Source organism: Ochotona curzoniae, unplaced genomic scaffold (genome assembly GCF_017591425.1).
Source record: "Ochotona curzoniae isolate NIBS_2020 unplaced genomic scaffold, NIBS_Ocur_1.0 contig_1, whole genome shotgun sequence".
Lineage (NCBI taxonomy): Eukaryota > Metazoa > Chordata > Mammalia > Lagomorpha > Ochotonidae > Ochotona > Ochotona curzoniae.
The window spans coordinates 35691168-35717440 of NW_024464918.1; the positions used below are offsets into that span (position 1 = coordinate 35691168).

Sequence of the window (26273 nt, forward strand, 5' to 3'; positions counted from 1 at the left end):
ACGTGGGACATGAGCTTCAAGAACTGAGCCAAAGCACAGGTCCTTCTCCTTATTTTGTCTGTTCCTTGCCCTGTATAGTGCTGCTGATTTCAGTCGATTTACAGTCTTCCTATTTCCAGGCCAGAACACTCAACTTTATTATTATTATTTTCATTTTTCAATTTATCTGAGAGGGAAAGAAAGAGTTCCTATCAACGGTTCACACCCCTGGTGCTGGTGGCCATGCTGGTCTCCTTGTTACCTGGGCCACCTCTGCTACCTTCCAGGGTCTGCAGTGGCAGGAAGCTAAAATCAGAAACCAGGCAGGAGCAGAACCTGTAATGTGACCCCTGTGTCTTCGCCTCTGACTTGTTTCCAAGTTTCTCAAAGTTTTATTATAATAACGTCCTCGGTGTGTAACAGGGAGCGTGACGAGAGAAATGCCAGGTGTTACAACTCTTGATGTTCCCGCAGAGTTTGTGTTTTTTCCTGCTACCCAGCCCCGGGAAGGAACCAGGAAGCCTGCAGGCACCTGCAGCAGCACCTGACACCAATACTCGACCGCCAGCTGAGCGGCCATGCGCGCGCCGCACGAGCCCCGACTTCCCGGCGTGCCCCGCTCGTGCGCCGGCGCGAACCGTAGGCTACGGCTGCTTGCGTCACCGCGGCGCAGCCGACGCGGGAAGCTGCGAGCTGTGGCGGTCGCGGGTCGCTCGGCCTGTGGTTCTCGTCCGCCGCGGGCTCTCCCGGCCCGGCCCCTGTCCGTGCCTTCGCCCCTGCAGGCCCGGAAGGAAGCCGGCGCGGGTCGGGAAGGGCTTCCGCCAAGGCCTCCGCCCGCCCGGCAGCTCCCGCTCCGGTTGCGGCGCCCCGGCCGGGTCTTCCGGACGCTGAGGGTCTCGGTTCCTGGCGTCGCGCCCCGACCGCGCTCCTGCGGCTTCCCGGTTAAAGTTGGGGTGAGAACCCAGGTGCTTTTCTCTGTGTAGGTTAAAGAGGCGTTTGCAAACATGTCCCGCATCGAAAAGATGAGCATTCTGGGCGTGCGGAGTTTTGGAATAGAGGATAAAGATAAGCAAATTATCAGTTTCTTCACCCCACTCACGATTTTGGTTGGCCCCAACGGGGCGGGGAAGACGGTAAGTCCTGAGTAAAGCCATGTGCAGTTTAGGGGGTCGCCTTTAGGGGGTCCCCCGGACGGCGTGTCCGTGAGTAGGAAGGAGGCATCCCCATGGCTCCGGGCGCGGAGGGCCCAGAAGGAACCCCTCACTGGCAGTGGTTTTTCCAGCCACAGCGGCCCTAGGCGTTCGGACCCCCCGGCCTCGCCAGCTCGCAGCACTCCCAGGTGCCCTGGGTTCTTTGCTCCCAAAGTGTATCGCCCACCTTCCTGGCACTTGTCCGCACTCGGGAATCCCACTTAACAGTTACAATATGTAGTAAACGCAAGACTCAGATTCTGACTGCCCAAGCACCAGCAAGTGGCTTCTTCACTGGACCTTGAAGCCGGAGCATTGGGGATGGGGGTTGGAAAACTGCGGCTGGCTTGGGGTCTGCCCTCCGCACCCTCCGCCTGCGTGGGGGTTGCAGTCTAGCCTGGAGCAGGCTCCTCTCGTTTCCGCTCACGTGGGGAGTTGTTCAATCCTGGTTATGCCCTGAGCCCTACTGGAAGGGATGCTAGAATAGCCCGATTTTTACCTCCTCCACTGTTAGCCATGTGACCCAGCTACCCAATGCCGGAGTGGCTTCATTTACGAAAGGGTAACCTGTGGTTAATGTGAGAATTCAGTCACTTATGTTAGTATGGGACTTGACACGCAGAAAGCTGTATCTGTTTGCTATTGTGAAGTTTAAGGTTCCTAATTGGAAATAGAGGTTTTTTTTCCACTAAAATTTTACTTTAAGACATCTTTTTACAGCACTAAAGTATGTGTAGCTTTTCTGTAAACTTGCAGTAATTCTTGTAAAAACCTTATTTCATTTTTATTACAGAACTATAATGCTTTATCTTCTTTTATAGTCGTATTGGCAAAATGCTTAGTAATTTTGATGCATGCCTGCAGTTCTTGTATAATTAAACACTACCATTTCTGTTCCTTTAGACTATCATTGAATGTCTAAAATATATTTGTACTGGAGACTTCCCTCCTGGAACCAAAGGAAATACGTTTGTTCATGATCCCAAGGTAATGGTGCTAGTAAAATTTTGTATGTTTTAAAATAATACTTATATAATTATAAAATGATATAATCATTACATAAAACCTGGCAATGAAAAACTGCAAACAGAGGTGAAGGTGCTGGTGCAGTGGTATAGCTGGCTAATCCTCCTATACCAGTAGCATCCCATGTGCCCCCCCAAATTTTACCACTCAAGTGAAATGAATAAATCTTAAAAATAAGTGCAATGTGGATGGCTAAAATCCTCCCCTTGCAAGCTCTGGGATCTTCTTTGGGTGCTGGTTCCTGCCCTAGCTGCTCCATTTCCCATCTAGGTCCCTGTTTGTGGCCTGGGAAGGTAGATAGATACACCTGTTTAATTGCTAATTGTTTGCTTCATCTGTTGATCGTTTAAGTAGCATCCCCCTTTTTTTTTTAAGATTTACTTATTTTTGTAAATACTTTTATTGGAAAAGCAGATTTACAGAGAGAAAGGAGAGACAGAAAGGTCTTCCATCCATTGGTTCACTCCCCAAATGGACAAAACAGCTGGAGCCAACCTGGTCCGAAGCCTAGAGCTTCGTTTGGCTCTACTACAGAGGTGCAGGATCCCATTGACTTGGGCCATCCTCCACTGCTTTCCACAAGCAAGCAGCTGGATGGGAAGTGGAACAGCCAAGACATGAACTGGTGCCCGTATAGGATGCTGGTGCTTGGAGGTGGAAGATTAACCAGTTGAGCCATTATGATGGCCCCAGTAGTATCTACTTTGATGTGATTAAAGAATACTTTGTGATTTAATGTATTTATGAATGTTCCTCTTAGAGGTGGCACTACTGTTGTTGACTTCAGAGTCTTTTCTACAGTAATTGTTTATTCCTCTTTCCTCAAACCTACAGTTAACACTTAATGATCTTGCCTTGTACTTCATTGAGAAATCAGAGGAATCAAATGTAGTTCCCCTAATTTTATAATTGTAGAACTACCAAACTACCCTACCTATGTGAGCAAATTATTCACCGCTGAGTGGAGAATTGTTGCTCTCTTTACTGAACAGCAGCCACCCTGCAGGCTGGTTCCCATTGCTCCCTCTTGTTAGAAAGGGTGTTGGCTCTTTGTCCTGTGTCGGCAGTTCATCCCTCTTACAGGAGGATATAAACGTGTTCTGATAGTTCCAATCTTCAAATAAAGTACTCTCCCATACAGCAAGTGTTGTGGTGACACCAGCATCCCTAAGAGTGCCAGTTCGAGTCCCAGCTGCTCCACTTCTGATCCAGTTCCCTACTAAGGTGCCTGGGAAAGCAGTGGAGGACAGCCCCAGTGCTTGGGCTCCTGCTGGTGTTCCAAACTCTTGGCTTCTGCATGGTCCCGCCTCAGTCACTGTGGCCATCTGGGAGTGAACCAGTGCGTGGAAGATGTCCTCTCAGTCTTTCAAATATAAGTTCCCCAAAAACCAAACTGCTTCTCCCTTTATTTCAAATCATACCTAGCTATTACTGTATCTTCTAATTTTAACAAAATTGACTCTTATTTTCTCCTCATTTTGCTCTGTTGAGATTTTTTTTCCTTGCCATTTAAACTGATCTTAGAAGGTCACCAGTAATCATAGTGATACCGGATAGAGTGGTCAGTTTCTAATTTGCATTGATTTCTCAGTAGATTTGGTGTAACTGGTTGTTTCTTTTTAAAGAAAATGCTTCCGTTGTGGGTTCTGTAAACACATCATAGTCTCAGGATTTTCTCCAGGTTGTGTGGCACCATCTTGGTCTTTACTGGTTCCATTTTGGCTTCGTTTCTGACTGTGGGCATGCTGCAAGGTGCAGGCCTCTGTGCACCTCTCTGTTCTCCTATCTCCCCTCTCGTTGGGTGGTCTCTTCCAGTCATGACTTTAAGCCCTGTTAGTGTTCTTGTGACTCCCAGAGGTGTGTATGTTTTCCTGATCTTTCCTAAGCTCTGAAGATGTGTGTCTAGCTGTTTTGGAGGATATTTAAAAGGCATCTCAAAGGCAGATCAGATTTCTGGAGAAAAGGAGAGACAGAAAAATCTTGCATCTACTGGGTTACTCCTCAAATAGCTGCAATGGCTGGAGCCGAGCTGATCTGGAGCCAGGAGCTTCTTCCGCGTCTTGCACACGGGTGCAGAGGCCCAAGGCTTTGAAAAGGCCGACCTTTACTGCGTTCCCAGGGAAAAATCAGGTATAGTTGGGAAGTAGAGCAACCCAGATACAGATCTGCGCCCATACGGGATCCCAGTGCTTGCAAGATGAGGATTTAGCTATTGGGCCATCATGCTGAGCTTAAAACATGCTTCATTTTCTGTACTGCCATCTTCCCTGATTAAGTGTACTACCAGCCTCAGAACTCTTAGAATGTAGTACATGATGCAATCATTTGCTCTAGGCAAATGAAAAAAAACTTGTGTGCCAGCATTCATTTATTCCTTCTAGCCTGTTTCCAGTTCATGAGCAATTCTGAGCTACCCTTCTAAAAGTACGTCCACTATTTGTCCTTTTCATGCTGTTGTCACTTGTCCAAACCACTGTCATCTTGCTTGGAACTATTACGGTAGTCTTCCAGCTTGTTTTTCTGCCATCTTTTTTTTTTTTTTTTTATACTGGAAAGTCAGATATACAGAGAGGAGGAAAGATAGATGGGAAGATCTTCTATCTGCTGATTCACTCCCCAAGTGACTGCAATTGCCAGAATTGAGCTGATCTGGAGCCAGGAGTCAGGAACTTCCTCCAGGTTTCCCATACAGGCGCAGGGTCCTAAGGCTTTGGACCGTCCTCAGGCCACAGGCAGGGAGCTGGAAGGGAAGCGGGGTGCTGGGCCTCAAACTGGTTCCCATATGTGCAACGTGAGGACTTTAGCTGCTAGGCAACCGGACCGGGCCCTGCCATCATTCTTGAAGAGCTCTCTCTTGCATAGCAGAGTTACTTTTTACATGTTCATTCAGAGCGAGTGAGTTGTCCAAAATCTGAGGAAAGACTCACAGTCAGTGTTAATGCTGAGTGCCAGTGTTAATCCTATGAGAAGGGAACATGCATGTGTTCAGGGAATCAGCAGAAGAAACAAAATGATGAAGGAAAGAGTTGTAGAGAATTAAGTCAAAAAGATGGAAAGGATGGAAAGGATCGCATCATCTTATACATTGAATTCTATTCTGATTTAAATAGGAGTCTTGAAAGATTTTGGGTGGGGAAAAGATGTGACATGATTTGTATTTTAAAATCAGCGAGGCCTAGCGCGATAGCCCAGTGTCACGCCACCTCCAGCAGAGCCTGCGTGAGAAATCACCAGGCCGAGGTGGAAGCTTCAAGGAAGGATGCTTCCTGGATTCGGCTGCATCTCTGGTGGTCTTGACATTCCTGACTGTACTCTTTGCTCTTATCTTTATAGCTGGAATAATACTATTTATGTGTGACAAAGGCTCAATGTTCCTTTACAGTTCTATGAAGCCTTCTGACAGGAGACTGGACAAGGATAGCAAGCAGTATGAGAAAAACTATCAAGTCACTAGCTTTAACAAACCTACCTGGGACTATTTTTGAGAATTCCTATAAAGATTATAGTAGAAATCTATAGCTTAAAAAGCCATACAGGAAGAAAAATAGGTTAATATTAAAACCAGTGTAAGGCACAAAACACAATGAGAGCTAACCGCTTAATGATTAAAACTGCAGCTGGTGCCAAACTGTCCACAAGAAATAGCAACTGCAGTCTGTCACCAGGGTGTTTGAGAACAATATTTTCTCAACAGCCCCACTTACCTCCCTGGAATAATTGTTTGTAGAAATGTAACCACATGAATAATAAAAGAAAATGTCCCTTTGCAATAATTATTGTGTATAAGCTGATGCCTTGCTTTTGCAAAATGCACTCAGATACAACTGCCTTGAGTTGTCGCGTCACTCGCCGAATCCTTGCCCACCGTTCCCGGGGTCCTATTGCCATCGGACTGATTGCTTTTAGCTGAGCCAATCCGTAGTAGCCTGGTGGCTAAATCTTCACCTTACATCTCTGGGATGCCATGTGGGCACCAGTTCGTGTCCCAGCTGCTCCAGTTCCCATCCAGCTCCTTGCTTGCCCTGGGAACGCAGTCGAGGACAGCCTTGGGACCCTGTACCCTCAGGGAGACCCGGAACAAGCTCTTGGGTCCTAGCTTCTGATCAACTCAGCCTCAGTCGTTGTGGCCACTTGGGGATTGAACCAGTGGACAGAAGATCTTTGTCTCTCCTCCTTTCTGTATATCTGATTTTCCAATAAAAAATCTTTTTTAACAATTTTTTTAATAATAGTCGATCAGCCTGACTGAGTGATGATGGTGTGCCAGTGTGGTAAGCAGTAGAAGGGCAGAGAATTAGGGAGAATTGTGATGAGCCAGCGGCTTGGTTAATGTGGTATGGTGTTGCAGGAAACCTGGTGAAATGAGTATGGATTGGTATCCTGGTGTGGCTGGCAATTTACGAGTTGTATTTCAGAAAAAGAGAAGCTGCCCACAGTGGGGAGGGGGGCTGCTGGGAAGGACCAAGCTGTTAAGGCCTTGCAGAGGATTGTTTGTCTTTTTAAAAATTTATTTAAAAGATTTACTTATTTTTATTTGAAAGTAAGATTTACAGAGAGGAGGAGAGACAGGAAGATCCCCTATCTGCTGGTTCACTTCCCTGGTGGCTGCAGCGGCCAACTGGAAAAGAGCTGATCCGGAGCCAGGAGCTTCTTCCAGGTCTCCTGCGTGGGTGCAGAATCCCAAGGCTTTGGGCCGTGTTCAGCTGCTTTCCCAGACCACAGTCAAGGAGCTGGATGGGAAGTGGAGCAGACAGGACATGAGCCAGTTTCCATATGGAATTCTGGCATGTGCAAGGCGAGGATTTATCCACTAGGCCACTGTACCTGACCCAGTATTTGCATGTTTTTAACATGTTCTCTCCAAAGAGCAAACGTAGTAGTTATACATTAGCTGCAGTGAATGTGGGGCAGTCCTCACTTTTTTGTGAATAGTGAAATCTTGTCAGCAAATATTTGTTACAAGGGGGCATCCTTCCTGTTCTGCTCAGTGTGGGCCTGCTGGGAATGAGCTGTGGAATGGCATTAGTCGGGCCTGCTTTTGGTGCTGGGTTTCTTCAGTAGTAGTGGTGAGAAATGCTTGGATTTGGGATGCATTTTAACAGCAGAACTAACAGATCAGCTAATAGTGTATGAGAAAAGCATTAAGCCACGGTTTGTTGCTTGAACAAATGAATAAAATAGTTTATCATTTATTGTAATAGGAACTTGGATTTGTCTGGGTTTGGTTTAACATAGGATATAAATACCTGTTAAGTCTCCAAAGGAGATGTGTTGTTGACAGTTTGGAATCCTTCTTGGGGTGAGGTTTGGCTAATAAGAGGAAATTAGGAATTGCTATATGTGCAATTCTAATGTTAATTTTAAAGCATGATAAAGTCATGGGGAGTGAATGGAGAGAAGAGACAGTGTTACGGACTGGTGGGCAGTCTTGAGAAGGATGGACAAGCTAGCCTTCCGTGGCTTCTTACTTCAGTGAACAAAAGTGAGATCATTGAGAAAGTGTGTACTGAGACTAGAGAAGATGTGAAGTAGTTTTTATCTCCGGGAATAAATTGGGGAAATGTTAGAGAGTGGTAGGACAGCATCAGAGGGCCACTTGAGATTTACATGTGGAAGTTTAAGGGGAAATCAGTCAAGGGTTTGTGTGTTTCTTCATTCTTGAACTGTTTGATGGAAAACACTAAGTAGAGAAGTTGGATTAAACACAGGGGAGAATATTCCTGGCGAATGCAGTGAAGGGAATAAGCAGCACAGAACTGACCTGCTTAATGTATTTACTTTTTTGATCAGCTGCCTGTTTATAATGATTCTGCCACCGCTGTGCAGGGCACTGGACCCTGTCATGGGCTGACTCCCCTGCCCCATGCCAACCTTTTTCACCTTGTTAGACCAGTTGGTCCTTCCTAGATTCTTTCCCGTCTGTTTGTGGGCTGATACCATAGGCTGGATCACATGCTCATGCTCCAGTACACTCCTGCCAGTGACATTTTTTATGTTAAAAATTTATTTTAAAAGACAGAGGGCACAGCTAAACTGAATTTCTATGAAGGAACTTTAAGGACAACAAAATTGAATTTTTAAAAATTCCATATATTTCAATATTCTTGACTCATGAAATATGTATTTCAGAATTAAAAAAAAGGCAGAGGGATGAGGTGAGAGATAGAGATGTACCATTTGTAGGTTCAGTCCCCAAATAATAGCCCAGTCAGATCCTGGCACTTGCAACTCTGTACAGATCTTCCACATGGGTGACGGGGAGTAAGTGTGGGGGCCGTCTTCTGTTGTCTTCCCAGGAACATTAACAGGGAACTGGATTGGGAGTGGAACAGCTGGGGTTTGAAGCAGCACCCATATGGGATACTGACATTGTAGGCTGGAGCTTAAACCTACGTCACAACACCAGCACCAACCCCTCCCCTCTTCTTATGTTTGTTTTTAATGATTTACTTGTTTGAAAGTTGTAGTTACAAGAGAGATTGTTCTTCCGTTTGCTTATTCATTCCCAAGTGGCCGCAATGATTATAGCTGGGCCAATCCAAAGCCTGGAGCCCAGGTATCCATTTGGGTAGCCCACATGTGGCAGAGGCCCAAATAGTTGGGCCATAGTCCACTGCTTTCTCAGTCACAATAACATGGAGCTAGATCTGAAGTGGAGCAGCCAGGACTTGAACCAGGGCACACATGTGATGCTAGTGTTGCCAGCAGGGGTTTAGCTTGTTGAGATACAACACTAACCCCTCTTTATTTTTAATTTTTAAGATTTATTTGAAAGAGTAACGAAAAAGATACCTTCTGTCCAGTGGTTCACTCCCTAAATGACCACAATGGGCAGCTCTGGGCCAGGCTGAAGCTAGGAGCCTGGAACTCCGTGTCGGTGGCAGGGACCCAAGCACTTGCGCCATCCCCTGCTTCCTTCCCAGGTACATTAGCAAGAAACTGGATTGCAAGTGGAGCAGCCACGACTTGAACTGGCACTCTCACAGCTGACCTCTTAACGGACGCTGTGCTCTCTGATCTGAATCCCACACTGTCCCCTCCAGGGGGAGTGCTGCCCTCCTGGAGGTCCTGTTCAGAACTGCTGCCCTGCATCCCATACTCGGGGCTCTTGAAGCCCTGGGCCATGCCCAGGCTGCACAATCTCAGCTTGCTCAGGCTCAGCGGGCCCAGTCTAGGCTGAGCTGTCTCCCCACGTCCAGGAAGCTCGGACACCTTCAGTCTTCTGCCCCGTTGGTCCTGGGACTAGATAGTTTGCAAAGAAACGTGTGGTGTTTTTGGTTTGTTTGTTTTTCATTATTCTTAATTTGGTTAGAAATAGTTCTGAAATATAATAAAATTTGCTTTAGCAGATCAACTCAGTCTAAATAACTATTTTTGAAAAAAAAAAAACAGTTCTTTTTAGGTGATACTTCCTCAATAAAATGGCAGCTGCAGTATTGTGGTAAAATGCTGCATGATACCCTTTGAATTCTGTGAACTAATTGCTATTTGCCAAATGTTTAATCTTTCTAGAATAGTGAATGCTTTTTGCATTAATATATGTGTATTTGGTCTGTTAGGACTTCATGAACATTTTAGTAAACTTTTCTGCTGCATAGATAACATAGTTTAATTACATGGCTCTTTGGTTTAATTACTGTTGATTAAAATGCTAGGAATTAATACTTAAATTTGTGCATCCAGCAAAAATATCCTTCAGAAATCAAAGGTGAGGGCCCAGTGTGGTAGCCTGGTAGCGAAAGGCTTTGACTTGTATGCGCCAGGATCCCATATGAGTGCCAGTTAATATCCCAGGTGCTTCACTTCTCATCCGGCTCCTTGCTTGTGGCCTGGGAAAGCAGCAGAGGATGACCCAAAGCCTTGGGACCCCGCACCCGTGCATGGGAGACCTGGAGGAAGCTCTTGGCTCCTGGCTTCAGATTGGCTGAGCTCCAGCTGTTGTGGCCACTTGGGGGAGTAAATTATTGGACAGAAGCTCTTTCTCTGCTTCTCTTTGTAAATCTGACTTTCTAATAAAAATAAATTTAAAAAATTGAAGATGAAATGGAGAGCTTTTTCAGATAAATATTTTATCATAAGGAACTGGTACTGTGGCCTTTGCAGTTCCAGCATCTCATATGGGCAGCAGTTCATGTCCCAGTTCATGCTGTAGCTGCTCCAGTTCCAATTCAGCTCCCTGCTTGTAGCCTAGGAAAACAAAGAAATTGGCTCAAGAACTTGGGATGATCTTTATCTTTCTGTGTATGGAAAAGCAGGTTAGATTTACAGAGAGGAGAGACAAAAGATGTTCCATCCTCTGGCTCACTCCTCAAGTGGCTGCAATGGCTGGAGCTGAGTCCACCCAAAACCAGGAACCAGGAACTTCTTTCAGGTCTCCTATACACATGCAGAGTCCCAAGCTTTGGGCCATCCTTTACTACTTTCCCAGGCCTTAAGCAGGGAGCTGGGTAAGAGGAGCTGCTGGAACCCCATATGGGATCCTGGCACTTTGCAAGGTTGAGTATTTAGCCGTTGTGCCAGGTGCCTAATAAATCTTTGTTTTTTTAAACAAATTTATGCTTCAGTACTCACTAAAGAAAGTCTGTGTGACTGGAAATGACACTGGAGTATGTTGCTGTAGACCCTTCGCTGACAAACCTTAAACGTAAAGCCTCAGAAATTGTCTGTTGCTTATGAAAAGTACAATAGCATGCCAGAATGAAGTTCAGCATTCCTTAAAGGAATAAAAACTTTGACAGTGATTTGAAATTCTAATAAGAAGTTAACCAGGATGCAGAGAAGTGTGGAAGGCCTATAGTCAGAAAAATCAAGCATATCAACATATCCAAAAGTGAAAGGTAACAGGATTGGCATACAAAAAGCTTAAAATATCAGTGTAAATGTTACAAATATACTCCTAGATACACAGGAAAATGTGGAGAGGGAAATGGAAGAGTGTAACAAAAAGAATAAAACAAAAGGAATAACTTTTATCTTCTGAAGATCTATGAGTTGTTTGAAAGTTAGGAAAGACGGGGTTCTTCTTCCGCTGGTTCCCTCCCTCAGAGGCAGCTGTCGGGGTTGATGCCGGCCGAGGCAGGAGCTCCTTCTCGGTCTCCCCTGTGAGTAGCAGAGGCCTGAGCACTTGGCCGTCTTCTGCTGTCTTGACAAGAAGCTGGGATATGACCTGGTGCTCGTGGGATGCTGGCGTCTGTGACACAATGCTGGCCCCAGTGTTTTTTGGATATAATGATACAGATAGGTTAAAGTAAAAGGATAGGAAAAAATGTACTGTGTCAGCTAAGAACAAAGAAAGCTGGAGCTTCATGTGGGTGCTGTGGGGCAGTGGTCCAACCTGAGGCTTGGGCTTCTGCAGGGCAAGTTGGAGTGTGTACGTTGCAGTCCTTCTCCATCCAGTCTGCTTTCCTGCTAAGGAAAGAAACCATGAGTTCATACTGATGTGACACAGTGAAGGAAAAGAAAACGGGGAAAGGCCAAAGCCCTGTCTTAAAGGAGACTCCTGGCCAGTAAGCATAGAAGGAATATTGAAACAGGAAAATTATCTGGTGGTTATAATTCAGCAGTGATTGATAAAATAAGCACAGATTAGTATGATGAAGTGTGGGCTGTTCACATGGTCTCAGTGTGTCTCTTCCCCCCAAAACTTCCAATTTTTGAAGCAAAAAATAATTACTGGTAAAGAACCTGGCAGAGAAATGTTTATCAAGGGGTTGTCAAGCTGCTACCTCCAGTGATGAGATAAATTGAAAATTGGATCCACTCCAGTGAAATGGAACGGAGAAACTCATTTCATTGCATGCAGTTTTAGTAGACTAGGCATTAGGAAATACCAAAACCAGATTTTAGAAGATACACTTCAGACTAGTGGTTTGTAATTTTCAAAATTATTAAACATGAAAATGAAGCAGAATTGAGCAATTGTTGTAAAAAAAAAAAAAAAAAAAAAACCTCTAGAGAGCTGACCACCAAATGTAGTGTATAATCCTGAACTGGATTCTTTTGACCTAGTGGAATAGTTGGATTCTTTTGCTTTAAAGGACCTAGTGGAACAGTTCAAAATTAGCATGGACTCTGGATCCTGTGGTAATACTGTATCAGTATCGATTTTCTGATTTTTATGGGTCATGGTGCTTTTGTCTTATAGGAAATATTGGTGATAGGATGGATATCAGATCAGCAACTTTGAGGTAGTTCTGGTGTTGGTGGTGGGGATTTAAGTTTACTGCAGTATTTCTCTGTTTCTCTTATGGATGCTTGCTTTTTTTTTTTTTTTAAGATTTATTTGTTTTTATTGGAAAGGCAGATTTATAGAGAAGGAAATACGGAGAGAAAGGTTTTTTATCTGCTGGTTCATTCCCCAAATGACTGCAATGGCTAGAGCTGAACCAATCTGAAGCCAGGAGCCAGGGCTTCTTGCAGGTCTCCCAGTGCAGGTGCAGGGTCCGAAGGCTTTGGCCTGTTGTCGACTGCTTTTCCAGGCCACAATCAGGGAGTTGGATGGGAAGTGGAGCAGCCTAGACAGAAACTGGCACCCATGTGGGATGCCAGCTCTGGCAGGTGGAGGATTAGCCATTTAAGCAGTCATGCTGGACTCTCTGTGCCCCTGTGATTATTTCTTTAAACTTAAACAAAATCAGCAACAAAAAACCGGGGGCTGGAATGGTAGCCTAGCGGCTAAAGTCCTTGCCTTGCACAAGTTGGGATCCCATATGGGCATTGGTTCTAATCCTGGTGGCTCCACTTGCCGTCTAGCTTGCTGCTTGTAATCTGGGAATGAGGTGGAGGATGGCCTATAGCCTTCTGACCTTTGAACTACATGGGAGACCTGAAAGAAGTTCCTGGCTTCGGATTGGCTCAGCTCGGGTCGTTGCTTGGGGAGTGAATCAGCGGATGGAAGATCTTCCTCTCTCTCTGTCCTCCTCACTGTATATCTGCCTTTTTAATAAAAATAAATACATCTTAAAGAAAATGGTACTTAATTTATTGGAAAAAAATCTATGTACTTGGTTTAATGATGTTGAGGAAAGAAGTAGAAAATATATTATTTTAGTAACTCTACTTTCCTCCCATATTTTGAATATTAAGCAAAACTGTTACTGGTTTTAAATGTAATTGTTTTGTTTTATTGCCTTCTTTTGGATGAGTAAGATTGTTCATGCTTTTTCCTTTGGAACCATAATTCTTGTTGTTATTAAGGTAGTGTAGTTGTTTTCTGTTTATCCTCAAAGGTTGCTCAAGAAACAGATGTGAGAGCCCAAATCCGCCTGCAGTTTCGGGATGTCAACGGAGAGCTTGTTGCTGTGCAGAGATCCATGGTGTGTTCTCAGAAGAGCAAGAAGACGGAGTTTAAAACCCTGGAAGGAGTTATTACCAGAATCAGGTAGGTGTATTACACTTGAGTAGTTTTTCCTCTGTTAGTCCTTCTTTTAGATCTGTGATGCCACAGATTTTCTTATTGCTTTTAAATTTATTGTAGGGAAAGCAAATTATTATTTTTTAAGTAAATTATGTTGCTTTAGAACAGGTTTTTTGTTTGTTTTCCTTAAGATTTATTTATTTTATTTGAAAGGCAGCTTTTACAGAGAAATGGGGAGGAAGAAAGATCTTACATCCTCTGGTTCACTCCCCAAGTAGCTGCAATACCCAGAGCTGAGTCAGTCCGAAGCCAGGAGCCTCTTCCAGGTCTCCCACATGGGTGCAGGGTCCCACGGCTTTGGGCCATCCTCTACTGATTTACCAGGAGCTGGATGGGAAGTGGAACAGCCTGGACACAAACTGGCACCCATGTGGAATGTAGGTGCTTGCAGGTAGAGCATTAGCAAATTGAGCCATTGTGCCAGCTCCATCATTATTGTTTTGTTAGAGCCCAAGTATGGTCTTCTGAAAGTGGCTTTGGCCTTGAGAATTAGTTTTCCTTGGATCCCATTAACCTTGTTGAGCAAATTAACTCCTTACCTTTCTTTCATTTATTATGATTAATTAATCATTACTGCTTAACATTATATGCAAAAGGTTCTATTTGGGCTACCGGCTTCTGAAGTTGTTTTCAGTGGCTTTGAACACCCTTGGGTCCCTCTCATATCTCCAGATTTCTTTACATTGCAGTAACTGCCATTTCCCCTAATCCCCTGTATAGCCACTTTGCAGAAGCAGTTGTTCCATGTCTGCATTTCTGTATCTCTTCCTCTGGAAGCAGCTGCAGCGAAGGTCATTAATAACTGTGATGATTGGGATAATGATGCCCCTCTACGAAGTAGGTCTACCAGTGAGCCAGAGTGTTTGGTTTATAAAACAGGACTTTGTTATTTCTGGATGTATCTTGGAGAACTGGTGTAAAGATTGAATTAATGTGTATAAAGTGCTTAATATGTAGTAATTCCATTTCTTGGTATAGTATGTTGTGGAAGCTGCCAAGGTTGTGGCCTGCAGCTAAGCATTATTTTGCAGTTATGTAGTCTGGCAGCCTGGATTGGGTCCTGCTGGGCCCATGCAGAGCGCCGAGTGGCTGTGTTCTCTGGGAGGCTTAGACACCTTCTGCTTCCTGGCTCTTTCTGTCTTTTAGCAGCCACTCGTCTTTCTTGACCTATGGCCTTGTTCCTCCATCTAAAAAGTTAACCATGAGTATCAGGATGCCCTTTTCTTTTTCTGTTTAAGATTTGCTTTATTTGGAAGACTTACAGAGGAGAGATAGGTCTCTGTCTACTGGTTCAGTCCCCAAATGGCTGCTATGGCCAGAGGTGGGACAGTCTGAAACCTGGGGCTTCTTCTGGATCTCCACCTGAGTGCAGGGGCCCTAAGACTTGGGACATCCTCTGCTGCTTTCCTAGTCCATTAGCAGTGAGCGGGATCAGAAGTGGAGCAGCTGGGACTCGAACCGGCTTCTATAGATGATGCTGGCGATACACGTAGAGGCTTAGCCTACCACACCATGGCTCTAGCCCCAAGCAGGTTTCTTTACGTGCTGAGTGACTGATTTCTTCTCCTGCCTCCCTCTGTCACATATAAGTCTGTGATTATATTGATCCTGTACAAGTACTCCTGGATGTCATCTCTTATTTTGAAGTGAGATGGTGAGCAATCTGAGTTTTCTCTAATTTTGATTCTCCCTTTCCATGTAGCCTGACATTTACAGATTCCAGGAAGTAGAATGTGGACATCATTAGAGTCACTGTTCTAGGTACCACAGCTAAGTTGATAGTAGTTAACGAATTCTTCCATGACATAGCATTGTTGGCCCCCTTTGTCAAAGTAGTCACATCCTACTTCATTCACTCCACTGGTAGAAGTTGGAATTCTGTAGGCTCAGTCTTGTTTCTTCTGAATATGCTTTATGTATTCTTCTGAGGTAATCTTATTGATTTTCATTGCTTAAGTTACCTTGTGCTCATAGTTGAGTCATAAATTTAATTCTGATAAACCAGACCTCTATATCCAGGCCCATCCACCCAACTTTCTTTGTCGTTTTCTACTGGTTATTTCAAAGACACCGTAGAATCAATGTGTTCAAAACTAAACTCCCCGGCCTCTTGATTATCCATAAAACACCTCCAAAGCCAGGAGCCAGGAGCTTCTTCCAGGTCTCCCACACAAGTGCAGGGTCCCAAGGCTTTGGGCCATCCACTGCTCACTTAGGCCACCAACAGGGAGCTGGATGGGAAGTAGAGCAGCCAGGACATGAACCATATGGGATCCTGGCACTTGCAAGGTGCAGGATTTAGCTGCTTGAGCCATGGCATTGGACCCTAATTTTTTTTTTAACCTTGGAGGAAGAAAGTTTATTTTCCCCTGCATTATCTGTAAATATTTTATTGTATTTAAACTTCAAAATATGTGTTTAAAAAATTGTGGCATCTTTTCCTTCTACTCTTATTGTGCGCACCTTCTTACATATGAGCTGCTTTAGTATGAGTAAATTATTGTAGTAAAGGATAGTTGGAGTTACATCAAAGTAGAACATTATGAAGGATTGATGAAATGATAGAAAAGAAAACTGAAGGGTCCAGCGTGATTTAGTAGCTAAATCCTTGCCCTGAATGCTCTGGGATCCCATATGGAAATCTGTTTGTGTCTCAGTTGCTGTATTTTCCATCTAACTCCCTGCTTATGGCTTGGGAAAGCAGTAGAAGATGGGCCTGATCCTTGGGCTCTGTTCCTGGCTCCTGGCTCCTGGCTTTGCATTGGCTCAGCTCCAGCTGTTGTGGCCATTTAGGGGGTGAATCTGTGGACAGAAGATCTTTCTGTCTCTCCTTCTTCCTGTAAATCTGACTTTCCAATTAGAGATAATAATGTTTTTTTAAAATTAGGAATTTAAAAAGAAAAAGGTAACTGAAGATTTGTCTGCCTGTTTTCTTGGTTTTCATTTTGTCTAGGCATGGTGAGAAGGTCAGTCTGAGCTCTAAGTGTGCAGAGATTGATCGAGAAATGATAAGTTCTCTGGGCGTTTCCAAGTCTGTGTTAAACAATGTCATTTTCTGTCATCAAGAAGACTCTAATTGGCCCTTAAGTGAAGGAAAGGCTCTCAAGCAAAAGTTCGATGAGATTTTTTCTGCAACAAGGTTTGTATCCTTTAGTAAACTTTATAGTTCAGAAGTTTTAGTACGTCATGGTTCTAGTTTGAATGTTTTTTCCATCAGAAAGATCATCAGTTATGTTTACCTTAGAAGCAGCCATTGGGTGTATTTCCTCTGTTTTCTTACTGATTGACGGTTTTCGTTTAATCATTATGTCATACATGTTTGCAAAGTTGCTAAGAAGTTTTGGTAAATGTAATCTTAATGACTGTGTACCATTCGACTGTATTAATATATACTTGTAACCAAGTTCGCTAGAAATTCTATATATTTTTGTGTCATATTTCCAAAGGTACATTAAAGCCTTAGAAACGCTTCGTCAGGTTCGTCAGACACAAGGTCAGAAAGTGAAAGAATGTCAAACTGAACTAAAATACCTGAAGCAAAATAAGGAAAAAGCCTGTGAAATCCGTGATCAGATTACTACTAAGGAAGCCCAGCTGACATCTTCAAAGGAAATTGTCAAATCCTATGAGAATGAACTGGAACCACTGAAGGTAATTATTTTTAATTGATAAATTATAATTGTATGTCTGTATGGCATACCGAATGTTTGATAGAAGCATATGTTGTGGAACGGCTAATAAGATCAGTAGATGTGTAACCTCCCATACCATGTGATGAGAATAGTCATTTTGAAGTGTTACACTGCATTATTATTAACGGTGGTTACTTTGAAGTATAATAGTTGATCTCTTCAGTACTAAGGAGAAAGTCTTACATATTTTAACATGGTAATATTCTCCTTTTAAACATTTTATTCCCTTTTAATTAATTATTTGAGAAACAAATAATGAGGATACAGTCCCATCCGCTGATTCACTCCCCAAGTGCCTGCCACAGTGGTCAGCCCCATGAGTGGCAGGAGCTCAGTTGCTTGAGTCATCGCCACCGCCTCTTGGGGGGCATGGGAACGTTTGCAAGAACCTGGAATTGGGAGTCCACACTGAGAGTCCAGCTCATGTACTCCGGTGTGGGCTGCTCCATTTCCTTTACAGTTCCTGCTGCAGCCGCCATTTGGGGAATGAACTAGAGGATGGAAGGGCTCCGTCTTTCCCTCCCTCTCCCCCAGCCTCTCTGTGTAAACTTTGCCTTTTAAATAAAGATACATATTTTAAAAGAACAAACTATTTTCTAAGTTCAGGAAGAAGATATTTGAAAAATGGGAACATTAACGTATTTAATTTTTTAAATTACCTGTCAGTATTGGTATAGGTTTTTGAATTGTAAAGTATGTAATTTTTTCTTCATGATAGTGGTCTTTTTTTTTTTTTTAAGATTTATTTTTATTACAAAGTCAGATATACAGAGAGGAGGAGAGACGGAGAGGAAGTTCTTCTGTCCAATAATTCACTCCCCAAGTTGCCACAACAGCTGGAACTGAGCCGATCTCCGAAGCCAGGAACCAGGAACCTCTTCCGGGTGTCCTACGCGGGTGCAGGGTCCCAAAGCTTTGGGCCGTCCTCAACTGCTTTCCCAGGCCACAAGCAGGGAGCTGGATGGGAAGTGGAGCTGCTGGGATTAGAACCTGTGTCCATATGGGATCCCAGCGGGTTCAAGGCGAGGACTTGAACCACTAGGCCACGCTACCGGGCTCATGATAGTGGTCTTAGAGATGTATCACAGAGGCTTTAGTCAGGACGAAGCTGGTCTTCAAAGAAAGGGAAGAAATTGATAAAGTATTTTATGTATATTAAATTTTTCTCTTAAAAGTAGTGTTTGCAATGAAAAAGTTACAGGATATTAAATAAAAAGTAAAAGAACCTTTCTGCTCTTCATCTCTTATCTCCAGAGCATATGCTACTGATTTTCTTTTCTTTCTTTTTTTTTTTAAGATTTATTTTATTTTTATTGGAAAGTTAGATATATGGAGAGGAAGAAAGAGAGGAAGATCTTCTGTCCACTGTTTCACTCCCCAAGCAGCTGCAATGGCCAAAGCTGAACCCATCCAAAGCCAGGGGCCAGGAGGTTCTTCCGGGTCTCCCATGTGGGTTCAGGGTCCCAAGGCTTTGGGCCGTCCTCTGCTGCTTTCCCAGGCCACAGACAGGGAGCTGGATGGGAAGCGGGGCAGCCAAGATTAGAACCCGGCGCCCATATGGGATCCCAGTGTGTGCAAGGTGAGGACTTTGGCCACTAGGTTACCGTGCCAGGCTCAGGTTTCTCTTTCTTAATTGGCAAGAAATCTTGCAGAGAGAGCCTCTGTCCACTGATTTACTTCCAAAATGCCTGCAACAGTTGGTGCTGAACTGCGCCAGGCTAATGCTAGGAGTAGGAACTCAGTTCAGGTTCCCAGTGTAGGTGACAAGAACCAATTACATGAGGCATCATTGCCTTTCAGAGTGTGCACTAGCTGGAAGCTGGAATGAGCAGGACACAGGAGCCGAAGGGAAGAATTGAACCCGGAAATCAAACCCAGGCATTCCACTTGGGGTGTTAGCATTTTAACCTCTGGGCAAAAGTGCTTGACCACCACTTTTTTAAATATAGCATATATACTGTATCCTTGTATGTGTAAATGTTTTTGTGTTTACATGAATGTACTCACATATACTGATTTATTAGAGCAAGAATATATGAGAGCTAAGTTAAGTAAATCAGTATAAAAGGAGAAGAATTGGATCAGAGTGGCTTAGACCACAAGAGAATAAATTGTATTTCAGAGTACATTGTCCTGATAACTGTGTATATGCACTATAATTACCCAGATAATAGAACACATTTTTTTTTTTAAAGATTTATTTTTTTATTATTTTTTCATTGGAAAGGCGGATATACAGAGAGGAGAGACAGAGAGGAAGATCTTCCGTCCGATGATTCACTCCCCAAGTGAGTGCAACGGACCGATACTATGCCGATCCGAAGCCAGGAGCCTCATCCGGGTCTCCCACGCGGGTGCAGGTTCCCAAAGCTTTGGGCTGTCCTCGACTGCTTTCCCAGGCCACAGGCAGGGAGCTGGATGGGAAACGGGGCTGCCGGGATTAGAACCGGCGCCCATATGGGATCCCGGGCGTGCAAGGCAAGGACCTTTAACCACTTGCGCCACCGCGCTGGGCCCTAGAACAAATTTTTATTTTCTAGAAAGTGCCTTGTTGGAGAGATGACAAGCACTGTGATAAGAAAAAAAAAAGTCCAAGAGATAAAGGGCAGTTGGAAGAGGAAGGAGGAGAATTTCTGTCTGAGGTGGCTAGAGAGGAATTTATTTTTAAAGATTTATTTTTATTGGAAAGGCAGATTTACAGAGAGAAGGAGAGACAAAGATCTTCTGTCTGCTGGTTCACATCCCAAGTGGCCACAGTGGCTGGAGCTGAGCCAATCCAGCCAAGAGGATTTTATAGGTTGAATGTAGGATGTTGCTTTTTTGATCCAAAGTGAGTAATCTTAGAGAAGCTGTTAAGTTGCAAGCTGTCTTTGAATATTATCAAGGAAATCTGAAATAGGGAGTTTCATGGAAACTAAGATCAAAGTGGAGCCGAGTAATGAAGTCCAGTATTTATTGAGTGGTGCTGGTAGTCTAACCAGAGGCTGTATCAAAGGCACAGGTGTTGGCTTTTGGGGTTTGCTTGTGACCAACTCACTATGGATTTAGTCTCATTCTCTGTATTTTTAGGGCCTGCCTCAGTGCCTGGCGAATAGCAAATGGTTCAGTGAATTTTATTGAGTGATTTCCAAAGTACTTTCCTAGCTATTGTGTCAAAGATTCCTTCCTTCATAAAACACAACATTTAGGCCCAGTGACATTCCCAGCTGCTGTCCAGAGAAGCCTGTTTTGTCTTGCCTGAGAGGCAGTGCATACTCAGCTGTTTGTGCAGATTGCCTCCACTCATAGGAACTCTCTGGGTAGGTTTTGTCCTTTCATCCATTGCATCTTGTCGTTTTGACTCCCTTAGGCCTGTTGTCTTTTGCTTCTTTAAAGAATTGCGTGATAGGTTGGTTTGTTTCCTTTCCCACACAGATCTTTTGGTTCTAAAGTGCCTGGTATGTTATGTTATGTAGCACTTGTCATGTTATGTAGCACTAGTGCTTTCAAGCAGTCTGGTATAGTTTGTCCTAGTAAGTTGTGCACCTTGGGGACAGGGCCAAAACACAGTTGTCAAAGAAGAAATGATCAACTGTGATGGACAGCTAGATTTACGGAAGCCCCAAGCCTAGATGACTTGGTGCTGAATCACCTTCTGGCAGTGTAAGCATGGATGGATTGAAGCTGAGAAGATTGTGAAATATCCTGGCTGAGAATCATTATTCCACATTTTTGAGGATCAGTTCTATTCTCTGTTCTTCTGTGCCCAAAAGATATTTCTCGAAGACACCGTTTTTGTTTTCCACAAACGGCATGAATGTACCCTTTCCCTGGAAGCCACCTACTACATACTGGTATACATTTTCTCAGAGACTGCCTCTCTGTTTGTCTCCCCTTCTGCTTCAGTCCCTGACACCTCTGACCCTTCTGTATGATATTTAAATGGAATTATACAGTATAAGGATTTGTGTACCAAGATTCCTTCCTTAGCAAAATGCTCTATATTTGTTTATTCCTATGTAAATAGTTCATTCTGTTTTATTACTGAGGAATATCAGATTGTATGGATATATTAATTTTGCTCATCCATTCTGATTGGTGGATGGTAATTTTTTTCAGTATTTGACCCTTATAGATATACCTGTGAAAAGCTTTTGTGTATTGTCTTTGTATGTATGAGTTCATGTATCTGGGGGAACCCCTTAGGAATGAGGCTGCTGTATTGTTTTGTGTTAATACCAGCAGTGTGCAGGAGAGCAGCTGCTCTGTGTCCACAACTGGCTTTACTGTTGTCACTCATGTTCATATAGCCATCATCATAGGATGGGTTATTATCTCATTGAAATGTGTTTTTTGGGGGAGGAGGGGGGCTGTTGGTTGGTTGGTTTTAATTTACGCTTTTCCCAGTGACTGTTAACCTTGAATGTCTTCATATAACTTATATACCATCTGAATATCTTTTGTGGTAAAGTTTACAATCTTTTTCATTTTTAAGATTTATTTATTTTTATTGCAAAGTCAGATATATATATATAGAGAGAGAGGAGGAGAGACAGAGAAGATCTTCCATCCAGTGATTCACTTTCCCAGTGGCCACAATGGTTGCAGCAGTCCAAAGCCAGAAGCCACAAGCTTCTGTCAGATCTTCCATGTGGTTGCAAGGTCCCAAGGCTATGGGCCGTCCTCTACTGCTTTTCCAGAGCATGAGCAGGGAGATGGATAGGAAGTGGAGCAGCTGGAAAGGAACTGGCACCCATGGGGTGCCAGTGCTTGCATTTAGAGGATTAGGTAATTGAGTCATTGTGCCAGTTCCCCCAAATGCATGTTTTTTTTATAAAGATTTATTTTTATTATTATTTTTTTATTGGAAAGGTAGATATACAGAGAGGAGAGACAGAGAGGAAGATCTTCCATCCGATGATTCACTCCCCAAGTGAGCACAACGGCCGATGCTATGCCGGTCCGAAGCCAGGAGCCTCTTCTGGGTCTCCCACGCGGGTGCAGGGTCCCAAAGCTTTGGGCAGTCCTCAACTGATTTCCCGGGCCACAGGCAGGGAGCTGGAAGGGAAGCGGGGCTGCCGGGATTAGAACCGGCGCCCATATGGGATCCCGGGCGTGCAAGGTGAGGACTTAACCACTATGCCACCGTGCCGGGCCCGTAATTCTGATTTCTTAAAAAATAGTGAGAGATGAGTTTTTGCTTGGCTTAGTGGTTAAGATGGCTGATTGGGAGGCCTGCATCATGCAAGTTCTTGGGTTTGAGTCCCAGCTTCATTCCTGATTCCAGCTTCCTGCTGATGTGCATGCTGGGGCCGCCACAGGATGGCTCAGGAGCTGGGTTCCTGATAACTGCGTGGGAGACCTAGGTTGAGTTCCCACCTCTTGCTTTTAGCTTTGCCCTGTGAGTGAGCCAGGAGTTGGTAGAGCTCTTTCTATTTTTGTCTTCCAAATAAATAAATAAAAAATAGTGAAATGCACTTTTAGAGATCAACTTTTTAAAGAAAATTTATTTTTATTTGAAAGACAGTTACAGAGAGAGGAGAAACAGAAAAATCTTACATCTACTAGTTCACCCTCTAAATGGCTGAAAAGCTGGAGCTGGGCTGTTCCAAAGCCAGGAACAACTTCTAGGTCTCCCATATGGGTACAGGGGCCCAAGCACTTGGGCCACCCTCTACTACTTTCTTAATTAGCAGGGACTTGGATTGGAGGTGGAGCAACTGGGACTCAATGCCCATATGGGATGCCACCACCTCAGGTAGAGGCTCAGTGTGCAGTATTGGCCCTGAGATTAACTTTTTAAAAAGATTTTTAGAAATTTTTTTTTTTTATTATTATTATTATTATTGTTGCTTACATTGTATTATGTAGTACAGCTCCATAGGCGCTGGGGATTCCCCCCACCCCTCCCACACCCCTCCCCCCATGGTGGATTCCTCCACCTTGTTGCATAACCATAGATCAAGTTCAGTTGAGATTCATTGCTTGCAAACACATGCCTAGCATAAAGTTCCGTGTCCTATTGTCCAGATAAGTTCAGTGGCCTCTTGGGGAGAAATTTATTTTAAATGCATTGTGACAGAGAAAGCAAGAGATCTCCCTGTTGCTGGTTCATCCCCAAATGGTTATAACATGTGTGTGGGCCAAGCCATAGCCAGGAACCAGGAGTTTGTTCCTGATCTCCTCTGTTTTTGTATTGGCCCATAATGTACTGCCTTCCCAGGTATGTTGGCAAGATTGGAAGCAAAGCAGCTGGGACTTGGTTGGCACTCCAGTATAGGTTAATGGTGGTGTTAGTGACAGCTTACACCATCACACCACTCTGCCAACACTAGGATTACTTTCATATGGTAGCTGTAACTGTGGATGAATGAATGACTCTTATTAGAGATGGAATTTAATTGCTTGTCTGTTGAGAGGACTCAACAATTTCGCTAATATCGCTCATCAGTTTTTCTGTGCCCCATTAACAGTGTTATTGTAGCAGTAAATGAGATCACTTTCCCTAAATGCTTTGCCTGGACACGTCTGTCTTCTCTTCATCAGCGGTATGAATGAAAGTAGGTTTCATTTATGTAGAATGCTTCTTTATTTTCAGAACCGTCTGAAAGAAATTGAAAACAATCTCTCCAAAATAATGAGACTTGACAATGAAATTAAAGCCTTGGAGAGCCGAAAGAAGCAAATGCAGAAGGATAACAGTGAACTGGAACAGAAAATGGAAAAGGTTTGTGATAGCAGAATTCTGTTCCAAATTTTTGAGATATTGTGATGAACCTCATTTTAGTCAGTCTTGCCACCTACATTTTGAGAAAAAAAAAAACTACAAATCTTAATATTTTTGCAACTTTTATGAATGTGTTACATAAATTGTGTATAGTGTATAAGTTGATTATAAGCCTCAATTGAATATTTGATCCTGAAAATTATACTCTTATGTTTATACATTAAAGCTTTTTGTTTGGTTTCATGCAGGTTTTTCAAGGGACTGATGACCAGCTAAATGACTTGTATCACAATCACCAGAGAACAGTTAGAGAAAAAGAAAGGAAATTAGTAGATTGTCAGCGTGAACTAGAGAAATTAAATAAAGAGTCTAGACTTCTCAATCAAGAAAAATCAGAACTCCTTGTTGAACAGGGTAGGAAAAAATGTTTGCTTGGTTTATTTTCCTATAGTGTTACATGTTTTCTGCATGATCGGAGAGTCTCTAGAGAATTACACTGAGTGAAAAAGCACCAGTTTAAAAATGTTGAATATAGTATGCTTTAATTTGTATTAAAATTTTAGAAATGGTGGAGTAGTGATTGTGAGGAATAACAGAGACAGAGGCAGAGCGAACTCTCCAAATGTCTGTCTGCTCCCGAATGCCTAAAGCAGCCAGGGCCAGACCAGGCCAGAGTCAGGAGCCAGGAGCTAAATTTCAGTCTACTGTGAGTTACCACCTTCTTCTTAGGGTTTGCACTAACTGGGAATGGGAAAGGATCCAGGATTTGAACCCAGGTCCTCTGATTTGATACATGGATATCTTTTTTTGTTGTTGTTTTTAAAATTTATTTACTTTTTAGTTAAAAGAGTTACAGAGAAGGAAATCTATCTGCTGGTTTATTCCCCAAATGGCCACAGAGGCTGGAATGGAGCCTGTCTGAAGCCAGTATCCAAGAGCTTTTTTCTTATCTTCCATGTAGGTGCAGGACCCCAGGGCTTTGGGCGCTCCTCTACTGCTTTCTCAGGCCATAAGCAGAGAGCTAGGCTGAAAGTGAAAGAGCCAGACTTGAACAAGCACCCATATGGGATGCCAGTGCTGAAGGTGGAAGCTTTACTAGGCCACAACCCCAGTTCCATTGCATGGTTGTCTTGGCCATTGTGCCAAATCCCCATCATGTGTCTTTTTTTTTTCTTTGAAAAAAAAATTGTGAGGCAAAGAGACAAAATTGATCCCCTCTCCACAGGTTCATTCCCCAAAGGCCCACAGTGGCTAGAACTGGGCTAGCGTGGAAGGCGTGAGCTCACTCCAGGGGCACCTAGTTCCCACATGGGTGGCAGGCATCAGTCACTTGAGCTATCAATGCTGCCCCCAGGAACCGCAGGAGGAGGAGGTTGGAGTCAGGGCTGCAGCTGGATGTTAGCTCCAGGTTTTTCTCTATGAGATGGTCACCACTACTCCACCCTTCCCCAAGAGGATTCTCTCTGAACAATTTCATATCTTTACTGTCACTGTGGATCTATGAATCTGCACAGATAATAAGATTATATAGAACTTAATTCACACAGCACAAATGGACACAAGTAAAATTGAAGAAATTTCAGTCATACTGATGTGTTTTATTGGTGTAAGTATCCTATTTGTAACATTATATTGGAATTTTTGCAGAATGTTTTTGGGGCAACTGAGCAATATATACAAGATATCACGCTGTACCTTTTTATTTTACATTTTTTTTTTTAAATTATGTGGTACACACTGTACTTTTTAAAACAGCATTTTAGTCTGTGGTGATTTCAAGTCTTACAGAATCTGATTTAGAGACTTAGTAGGTTGGTATGTGTTTGTAGGTCGTCTTCAGCTACAGGCAGATCGCCATCAGGAACAGATCCGAGCTAGAGACTCATTAATTCAGTCCTTGGCAGCACAGCTGGAATTGGATGGCTTTGAACGTGGACCCTTCAACGAAAGACAAATTAAAAGTTTTCACAAACTTGTGAGAGAGAGACAAGAAAAGGAGACAGAGACTGCCAACCAGCTGATGGTAAATACATGAAAATACAGTGTTTTCTTTTGGTTCTGTCAGATCTGCATATGAATTGTTATAATTGTTGGGTGAACTTTATTTTGACATATTTTCTTAGTATTAGGACACCGCTACAAGGTAGGGTTAACTTTTATGGAAGTAAATCTTTATGGTTTTATAAAGATAGAAAAGGTAGATCTACATTTCTTATTTGGTCTTAGGATTTTTCTAACGTTGTAAAAAGAAAAGTTTTCTCACA

At 43.4% G+C, this 26273-nt stretch overlaps 1 protein-coding gene across 2 annotated transcripts in view; it reads left to right on the forward strand.

Annotated features, from left to right (window-relative positions):
* Positions 1-971: 971 nt before the first annotated feature.
* RAD50 (RAD50 double strand break repair protein) overlaps positions 972-26273 on the forward strand; it is a 54399-nt gene continuing 29097 nt past the window's right edge. For both annotated transcript variants that reach the window (XR_005882991.1, XM_040971496.1), the window contains exons 1-8: positions 972-1112; positions 2073-2156; positions 13424-13575; positions 16565-16750; positions 17058-17262; positions 23881-24009; positions 24258-24423; positions 25839-26032. Coding sequence is in view for 1 of the 2 variants with exons in the window: in XM_040971496.1 (XP_040827430.1) it covers positions 984-1112; positions 2073-2156; positions 13424-13575; positions 16565-16750; positions 17058-17262; positions 23881-24009; positions 24258-24423; positions 25839-26032 (1245 nt within the window). In the remaining variant the exon portion in view is untranslated. The remainder of the gene's footprint in view (positions 1113-2072; positions 2157-13423; positions 13576-16564; positions 16751-17057; positions 17263-23880; positions 24010-24257; positions 24424-25838; positions 26033-26273) is intronic.